At 38.3% G+C, this 10240-nt stretch overlaps 1 protein-coding gene across 14 annotated transcripts in view; it reads right to left on the reverse strand.

Moving 5' to 3' along the window:
• The window catches only part of LOC124274909 (integumentary mucin C.1-like), a 40994-nt gene extending 31147 nt beyond the window's left edge, over positions 1-9847 (reverse strand). For 7 of the 14 annotated variants that reach the window (XR_006898073.1, XR_006898070.1, XR_006898068.1 and 4 more), the window contains exons 1-2: positions 9632-9703; positions 8551-8901 (exon numbers count right to left, since the gene is read on the reverse strand). Coding sequence is in view for 2 of the 14 variants with exons in the window: in XM_046710275.1 (XP_046566231.1) it covers positions 8551-8901; positions 9632-9683 (403 nt within the window). In the remaining 12 variants the exon portion in view is untranslated. Of the gene's footprint in view, positions 1-40; positions 899-3633; positions 4229-4372; positions 4452-5371; positions 5628-8550; positions 8902-9631 lie in introns of those variants that run through there. The other 7 variants (XR_006898078.1, XR_006898076.1, XR_006898075.1 and 4 more) reach the window with 4 other exon arrangements.
• Positions 9848-10240: the final 393 nt, after the last annotated feature.

Consider the following 10240-nt stretch of genomic DNA (forward strand, 5'->3'; position numbering starts at 1 on the left):
ATCCACACATCATTGATATATATATGGATTACGCCCGAACCTACTCGTAAAGATGTCCATACCACACATCATTGATAGGGATTACGCCAGAACCTACTCGTAAAGATATGCATATCCACGTATCATTGATACAGACTTACATTCGAACCTATTCGTAAAGATATCCATATCCACACATCATTGATACAGACTAACACTCGAACTTACTCGTAAAGATATCCATATCCACACACCATTGATAGGGATTATGCCAGAACCTACTCGTAAAGATATCCATATTCACGTATCATTGATACAGACTTACACTCGAACCTATTCGTAAAGATATCCATATCCATGCATCATTGATAGGGATTATGCCAGAACCTACTCGTGAAGATATCCATATCTAATGTTGTAGTGTTTCGAAAGGGTGGTAAATTGGCTAAGAGAGACGTTTGGAATTATGCAGGTAGTCAATTGGAAATTGTTAATAGCTTTAAATATTTGGGTATAGTTATTACTCCCTCGGATAGTTTTTCGGAGGCTCAAAGAATATTGTCTTAACAAGATAGCAAAGGATTATTTACGCTATATAGAATAACTAGTAATAAACCCTATATTCAAGTCAGCCAACAATATGAATTGTTTAGATCACTTGTTATACCTATTTTGAACTATGGGTGTGGAGTTTGGGGTTTTATGGAGGCACCCGCTGTTGAACGGATTCATTTAAGATACTTGAAAACATTACTGAAAGTTATATATGCGGTGAGTTTGGTGTTCTACCTCTGTACACAAGTAGAATATTACGTATCTTACATTATTGGTTAAAACTTATCAACTCTGAAAATCATAGATACATACGTGTTGAATATGATGCCTTGTTAGAAATGTCTATAGTCAATCCAGAATGTAAAACATGGGTTACTTTACTGAGAGATGTATTATGTCAATACGGGTGTGGCTTTGTCTGGTTGTCGCAAACTGTATCTTGTAAGACTAGCTTTTTAAATGAATTCAGACAAAGAGTAAATGATATCCATATCCAAATGTGGAGATATCAGCTTTTATCGCTTAGCGACACTAGATTGTATCTACACATCAAGGAAACATTAATGAACGCTATCGCTGTAGGATAGAAATAGCTAAATATACAATAGCCTTAACGCGATTTCGATTATGTTCTCACATGTTATTAGTAGAAAAAGGACGGCGGAGTAAGTTAGATATATCGAATAGAGTATGTCCTTTTGTACCAGTTATTTGGAAGATGAGTATCATGTTGAAATGGTTTGTCCAATTGTTTGTATGTAAAATATAGACAGTTGTATTTAGAGTTTAAGTATTTAAGAGTTTCTACTAAAATCCGGTATGTATAAGTTTGTACAATTTGTGAAAAGTAAGTCTGAAAACAATATTCTGAAGTTAGCTAAGTTTGTCTATCTTATCCTTAAAGAAAGAGGTAATTATGAAATGTATGCTAAGACAAACTAGAAAACTGAGAAACAAATATAATACTGTCAACGCGTGGATATGCGTCGACTGGGGAATTAGCTCATGTTTAAAATGAAGTGTACGTACAATACGTTGACAAGACGAAGGAATACGTTGAGTTCAAACTTCTTTAGTTCATGACAAACAAATGCACAAGACATAAAAGCGGTGAGAGGAGTTCCTGCTCAACCCCGGGGTATTTCCAACGAACGACATTCTCCTGCTCGTGGTCGTCCCTTGCAGACAGTCGGAATACCAGACTCGTACTCTGTTTTTCTCCCCCCTAGATGTGAGCGTACTCAGTATATGTACAGTTTTTGACTACAATGAACAGGCGACGATTCAACAATGGACAGATAGAAAATACAATAGCACTTCCTTGACCAGTTGATGTGACGGCAGACACGGCCAAGGGGGGATGACCAGTTAGGTTATAAATGTCATATACAGTAATTAATTACCTGACAAGTCAATATGCAATGCGGAAGTGAAAAGGATTGCATAGAATACAGATTAGCATCATATAAATAATTACAATAAAGTCTCACAGTCTTGAGTACATAGTTTATAGTTTTTAAATATTTGGACGATGGCTGTCCTGTATTAGTCACTATAAGAACCTCCCTCCGTTCCGTAAATCTTGGACCCCAAGCTTAAATAAATTGAGTCCAAACTGATAGGAGTGAAGCTATATAAATACCAACAGTTCGAATCAGTAAACAATCACTAAGGAATAATTCTTGATGTCGTTGAAATTCCGTGCAACAAATATATCTATGCAAGTACGGTATAAGAGTGATCATCTTGCCAGTCTGACTTATCAGAAAAATAATCAATGATCTTTGTAATGTACATTTCACATCCAGGTATTTACTATTTTGGAAAATATCTTTGAAATCGGGAGGTGAGGCTCAGTACCAAATAATAACAATAATTCGCGTCATAAAAAGTACAACTTCTTTGAGTGGCATTTTAGAAGTTGTTATCCAAAAAGTTTGTTCTATATTATAAAAAGTACACATTAAACATTTCAGCAAATATTTCACATTAAGAAATTTGAAACCAGGAGTCTAACTTTACCGCGCGACTCAGACGGTTCATGTGGGTACTGTTGCCCGTTTAAGTACGATGGGTGCTCTTCCCGTGTCTGTGACGGAGCTTGCCCATATAGTGTGGGTGCTGTGCCCAATAAAAAATATTAATCCTAAAATGGGTGCCATTCCTGTGTCGTTGACAGAGCTTGCCCATATATTGCGGCTGCTATGTCCAATGAAAAATAAAAATAATCCTACTCTGACTTCAAAACTCTAAAATGCTGAATATTGCTTCGCTGTTAATGTCTTTTTAATACTGACACATCAAATACATGTGTGTTTGTGGGTAGCTGGGCACACGAATATCCCTATTCTGACTTCATTTTACAGAAGTAATTTGGTGCACATTGTTCACATGCACTTAATACATTATGGTATAGACATAAGAAGGTAATAATGTACTGGCCTGTGATCTAACATACCTGGTTGAACTTATCAACAACAACACATGGTATATCCTGAACTGAGTCCAATTAAGAATGCTGAATGCTGAAGTGATAAGGATTGCATAGAATACAGATTAGCATCATATAAATAATTACAATAAAGTCTCACATGTCTTGAGTACATAGTTTTTAGTTTTTAAATATTTGGACGATGGCTGTCCTGAATTTGTCCCTTTAGCAATACTATCCCTATAATATTATTGCATTCGCTGCCACTATGTTGACTTGTAATCTGTACCAACATCCGATTACAAACACAATGGAAGGGCTATAGTTCATAAACGTAAGTGCAAAACAGTATTTGCAAAATAACCAAGCTGCTATAACCATATATCCTTATGTCCTTATTTGTTGTTAACATACTGTCACCAGACAATATTGTTCATTTAGCTTTCCCCAGACAATATTGTTTAATTAGTTTTTATTACCCAGTACCAGTGGAGATGTGCCTATTGCATGTGTATTATTGCAAATTGAATTGTAACCTGTAAACTGGCCTTTAGCCTATTCAGAAATAATTCAAATTCATATCAACACATAATTGATAGGGATTACGCCAGAACCTACTCATAAAGACATCCATATCCACACGTCATTGATAGGGATTACGCCAGAACCTACTCATAAAGATATCCATATCCACACATCATTGATAGGGATTACGCCAGAACCTACTCGTAAAGACATCCATATCCACACATCATTGATAGGGATTACGCCAGAACCTACTCATAAAGATATCCATATCCACACATCATTGATAGGGATTACGCCAGAACCTACTCGTAAAGATATCCATATCCACACATCATTGATAGGGATTACGCCAGAACCTACTCATAAAGATGTCCATTACCACACAAGATGGACAGAGACTTACGTCCGAACCTACTGGTACAAATGACCATATCCATACATCATCGAGTGGGACTTATGCCCCTTCTCTAAAAGTAATTATGATTTTCACTTAACTGTGATATCCAGGGGTGCAACAGTTTGAAATTAACCGGTAGAACATGGCGCAGAACAAGATACTTAATTTATGACACATTGATATATGGATTGTCCGTCCCCTTGGAAGGTTTTGGATCTATTTTGTCGTAGGTGTTTATGGCTTCCTCTGTTCTGGATGTGAAGCCAGAGTAGGTGGGATGGGCTTCAGAGATTGGGATGTCGTCCGGCTTCTGACGGCGGGATGTCCACCATTGTCGCCTGTAACAAAACACAACTGATCACATTTGATGCAACATATTGCTCACCAATATGAACTGCTATCTGATATTGATTGCCACGTGTGCTTTTAAACCTACAACTGATTACATAAGATTTGAACATGACAGGTGTTAGTATCTTCACCTTGATATAACGACGTACAGTCCGCCAGCAATGAGGACCAACACCACGCCTGTAGCAACCCCAGCAGCAAAGATGCCACCTGCAATAAACTCACAATGGTCTCACAATCACCTTCATACATCTCACAATATGGACATGCGGGGTGAATCTGTCTCATGTATCAGGATATACTATGATCCACAGACAGCTCTGTGGTATAACATATAGATTACCGACCACCTTACTCCTATGACCAGCTTCACTTAAGATTTTCCAGTCATATTATGATTACACACTGACTGCATCGAAACTGAAATCATTAAGTTAGAACTATTTCATTGTGACACCGGTAAAAGCATTCATTCAATTCTTACGTGGTATATACTGCTGCGTTTGTAGGGTTTCACACACATCATCTCTACTATTTTCTTACATATGTGATTGGCATTCTAGAAGTTGAGGAGATGAAGAATGAGGACAGTGTTTATGGATATACAACTTCTTTATTCTGTATAGGCAACGTCTCGACATAGATTTTAATGTCGTTGTCACTTGCTTGACAATGTCGGTGTACACTTGCAAATTAATGTGATAAGGATATTCAAAATATGACGTTGTTTTTCCAAATATAGATTGTTGTATATCTTGAAACAGAAATCTTTGAATGGCTAGACCAGTACTGAAGAGAGTGCACGTGTTTTTTAGAAGTATAGTGAGATTAATATCAGACATTCCTAAACAATGTTCATCTATGGCCTCACAGTACTGTGTACACAGTGTACATCTTTAGGTCTGCTAGAATCATAGCATTCACACTTATGATTCTTGACATATCTGCACTATTTGTTATTAATGCAAAAAGATTTCACTCACATTTCTAATATAGTTCACAGAACACCAACACGAACTTGTCAGTTACTGAAAACACCCAGGATAACTTCAATTTTGCAGACGTTTAATTTTGACCGATCCCAGAAGTGGGAGAGAGAGCCAGTGTTGAACTTTGGGAAGCATACATACCTGGGAAGATACCCTTTGTATTGTCTGCAATGGCACCTTCAGTAGGAGAAGAAGCTTGAGTACTTCCTGCTAGTGTTGCAGCTGACCCAGAAGTAACTTCAGCTGATGAACTAGTAGACGTGTCTTCTGTGGCAGCAGTCTGTGTTTGAAACGTGTTGTCTGTTGTACTTTCTGTACTTGTTGTTGGCCTTGTTGATGTTGTCGTCATGCTTGTTACTGTTGTTGTTGGTACTGTTGTTGTAGATGGTATTGGTGTTGTTGTAGTGGAGCGGCTAAGATAAATTTGTCATAAGAATTGTGCATTTGATGATAAAAGCACCAAAATCGGTCATCATATAAAAGAACATATCTGAAATACTTTCAGATATTGGAGGCACCTCAAATTTTGTATTTTGTGCGCATGCGCAGTACATAAACTTTGACATACTATTTTCAGCCTTTCCCCTTCGATCTTTATATTGCCATTCATTACACGCCTATAATTTTCATAAATAGTGATTTACAGGTTCATGAAAAGACAAAAAATACATAATTTTAGAATAATACAAAACATTTTGAAACAATTAACACTCCCTCTTCCCAAAATGGCGGCTAGCAGACAGCTTTTTGGACTATTGAACTCTTTGAGAAAATGTGTGCATGCTTGGGATTTATCTGATTACAATTGACTGAAAATGAGCATAATAAGTGACAAAAGAAATGCAGCACAATACAAAAAGTCTTGGATATGTTTAACAATCAAAATCTATGTGATTATTCCCCAACTTCATGGCTCAAGGGCAAACAAGGGAGATACTTCAGATTGTCTTTCACAAGGGAGCAGTCATATTTTCCGGTACAAATCATACTTAATTGGTTTTATTGTTTAATGGTAAATATCAATTGATTAAGTGCAAACACTTATCCTGACTCATACTGATTGCTTATCTGATCTCATTTGCGAATAGTAGTCGAAAATCAAGTGCTTGTGTTCCCCTTCAATAGAAAAAAACACATCTCACCCCAACACATTCCAAGCTGTGTATGTGCAGCGGATGCACTTGACCAAGCCTGTGACTCTTCACTCTCTCATATTAGTGCCAACAGGGTTAGAATCGTATCATGAAGGGCCAACATCCATCTACGATGATAAATACCAGCTAACTTGGATTGCAGACGGGTTACCCATAGCTTCCCCATCGAAGGATCGTCCTCCTTCACCTTACCACCAACTGGAGCAACTTTGCAAGTCATCAAGAACCAAAGCTACCAGAATGCAGGGTCTTCCCGGCTTGCTCAGCTTAATACTATTATCAGACGAGTCTTCCTGGGCCTCAACTTCCAGATCCATCAACAAGGCGATGATATCACACTTCAAAGATCCACAGTCCGACAAAGAATGTATGCTTTTGTCCATGGTCAACCAGGAAAAGTACCAGGAATCTATCTCCAACCAGATCTGCTCAGCATCGGCGGGACTCACCTTACTACGTAGACAAGGAAGTATTGGCCAAAGTGGGACCTTCTGGAAGACCCATTCATCACACAAATCTTAAAGGTCTGCTCCCCAATTTTCTTGGTTCCCAGGAACAATTATCAGAAAAGTCCAGACTAATATGAAGACGTTCAACAATGATTACTTATTGAAGACAGAGAAGTTCGGAATTCTCTACCTTCTACAGCTGAAGCAGATGATAAGATGAAACAACTTTCTGGCCCAAAGCTATAACGGGAGCCAGAAAAGGCAAAATATTACTTATCTACTGCGCATGAGCAAATTAAATTATTTTGAGTGCCTCCATATCCTAAAATGTTCATTATGCATCAGTCTATAAATGTGCAAAGTTTCATGCTTTTATCATTAAATGCACATTTGATCTGCTTATCCGCTCCACTAAACCAAACAATATCAAACGAAACATGACATCTGTGACTGTTACATATTGTGCAGGGTGATTGTAGTACCGATGTGAAATTTGTATACTGTTTTATGGATTCCCATGATTCTGACTTTATCATGAGCATGTTGTTATGAATATCTTATAAATAACATTGATCCCAGGTGTTCCAGAAAGGATGAGCCTATCCTGCCCCACCAAAGCGCGTAGTACAAGTACATTCAACAGCAAATCACTGATAACCTGAAAAAACGTCAAATTAAAACAGGGAATTGTATTTGACATCAATTTTGGTCACTGAAGTGTCAAATTTTGAAATGTCCAGCAGTTGTAACCTTGATAAAGCTTTGTTTAAGCTGGTAGTCTAGACTGCGGGCTTTGTGGACCCCTCTGATAAGTGTTAATTGGCACGGCCCTACGGCCGAAAGCTATGATTACACAATGCCATTTAGAAAGTGGTCAAATGTAACATATGTTATATTTTGGATTACACTTTCTTAGTAAAGTACAAATTCTAGTACTTTATCAGAGGGGTACACAAATCCCGCAGTCTAGACTACCAGTTGTCCGACTTCCATTTTTGTGGAAGTCGCGGTAGCTGAGTGGGTTAGGCGGCTGACTTTGTGTGCTGGCGATTAGGTGCCTGACTCTGAGAGTGTGAGTTCGAATCCCGGATGGTGCTCAACTCAAAAAGTACTAGAATTTGTCCTTTACTGAGAGAGCGTAATCCCAAATATAACATATGTTATAAATACACGTGTAGTTGGAAATGGGCCTTTCCCTCCCTGAAACTTGGATTTAATGTGTACTTGAAATACATCAAGATTCGGCAAAGGTTACATTCGTGTGTATTTTTTCACCTAAACAGATCAAAGTGTATTTTAAACCTTGTCTAAAATTTTACTTATATTGTCATTCGGCTGCCTCTAAACACAAGCCATTGGTGCACAGCATCCTCGCTCACTGTCCACGTGGACAAGGCAATCTTTGGACTATGACTGTTGCATGTGCTGTGAAGTTTATAGTGAGCAAGTATAAGGTATAAAAAAGCAATGGATGTGCGTGTGGTCAGCCAGGCAGATGTACATGTATATGGAATCTGAATATGTTAGTTTCAATTCAAAATCAAATAGTTATGTGTGTGTATGTGTGTGAATACTTCATGTTTGTTTGTTACCTTGCCACTAATTACTTGGAATATACACATCAGTACCATTATGAATACAGTTAGGACACTTTTGATATCAAACAACATGAGTTTAATTGTGTTCTAGCCTTTACAGTTTTGGAACTATCTCTGACCTGATGGCTGCTTCGCCTTTAACTGCAGCTGTCCTGACAGTCCTCTGGATCCAGGTTTTGTAGCCACCACCAGGATCCATATCTCCTCACCGGTAGTGATGGTGTGAGTCTTTGCAGGTGGAGTTTGTACAACACCATTTGTACACTGTGTACTGGTCCCCCACTTCTGTATAGTCATGTATGTATCACACTGTGGTGTCCAGCTAACAGTGAACATATCCACCTGTGTTGTCTGTGTCACAGTCAGTCTACAGGAACACATCCCTCCCCCTGTGTTGATCTGTGTGGAAGACACATCCAGCAGGATTTGAGTGGAGCTGGTGTCTGTCCCCGAGGAGCATGCCTGTAGTCCTTGGCAGAAAGTAAAAAGTCATCAATAACATATATACACTATCTGTAGCACATCCAGCAGGATTTGAGTGGGTCTGGTGTCTGTGCCCGAGGATCATGTCTGTAGCCCTTGTAGAGTAGGAAACCCACTTGCCATAACCTACACAGCGTCATAACGACTTAAATAAAACGAACAACAATTTAACATGGCTATCGATATAGATCATGGAGATCGATAATCAGTTACTACCTATCGCTCGATTAAACTTCAGTCGTAACTTCAAGCAAAATTGCCAAAAATGTCTGAAAGAAATGAATGTGATGAGATTTGAACTGTTTTTCTATCACGAAAGTACGATATTATCGGTAACATACATTTCATATCGATAATCATTAATATTTTTCCTATCGTCGATATTTCCGATTATCGATGATTCTAGCCGGACCTAATGTAAATTTTAGTTCTTAATATCATGTTGCCTGACCAAACAAGACGAAGGCTTCATAAGTGTTTCGGTATCTGTAACGTGTGTGAAAATGTGTGTACCTGTTATAGGTCTTTATTGACAACTATATACTCACATGTTTTATAGATAGAGGACACATATACACACCCAATGCATGAGTGATATACACACAAGAGCAGTACATAAAGATTTCAAACGCCAAGCGTCGGTAACTGACATGCAATTGTCAGTGTTTAACGGTGCGCCCATTACACAGGTTGTAACATGTACATTTAAAGTCTCACCTGAGATGACTGCCGGTACCGTGAGGACAGCCAAAGTCAACAGGACGTCCATTATCTACATTTAGGTGTACTCCTCCTTCGATAATTATACAGGTGAAATTGACGTGGGACCAGAAAGTGAATTAATCTCTGTGCGTGTCAGCTCACATGAAAGGAGTACGTATTATGTATCTTTGTTATTCGACACTGTAACGTCGTCTTTGAATCGACCTGGCTAGCATTTTTTCGGTTATAGACTACAGAATACAGTATTCGTTTTACGTTTTAGAAAGCTGTATATCCAGACCAGTCTGATCCAAAATCATCTAGGTTTTAGTGTAACATTTACCTTCTGAAAGGGCATGTTGAGATAAGTCATGATTTGTGTATGTAGGTAATGACAGATAATCAGCTTGTATTTTGATATAATAGAAAAACCATCAGCAAATTTGAGATTTAAAAACTTAGATCAGCAATCTTTCAACTTAGTGTCGACGGTCTGAAAAGACTTTAACTGGACAAGTGGCTGACACTGTGAGCATCGATTTGCATTTTTTCCCTTTGGACACCATGATATGCACTAACCAGTGAGTTAGTCACTCTAACCACATCAAATCAGTCGTCGTTTTC

This window comes from Haliotis rubra, unplaced genomic scaffold, assembly GCF_003918875.1.
Source record: "Haliotis rubra isolate DU_JTF1 unplaced genomic scaffold, ASM391887v1 Scf1959, whole genome shotgun sequence".
NCBI lineage: Eukaryota > Metazoa > Mollusca > Gastropoda > Lepetellida > Haliotidae > Haliotis > Haliotis rubra.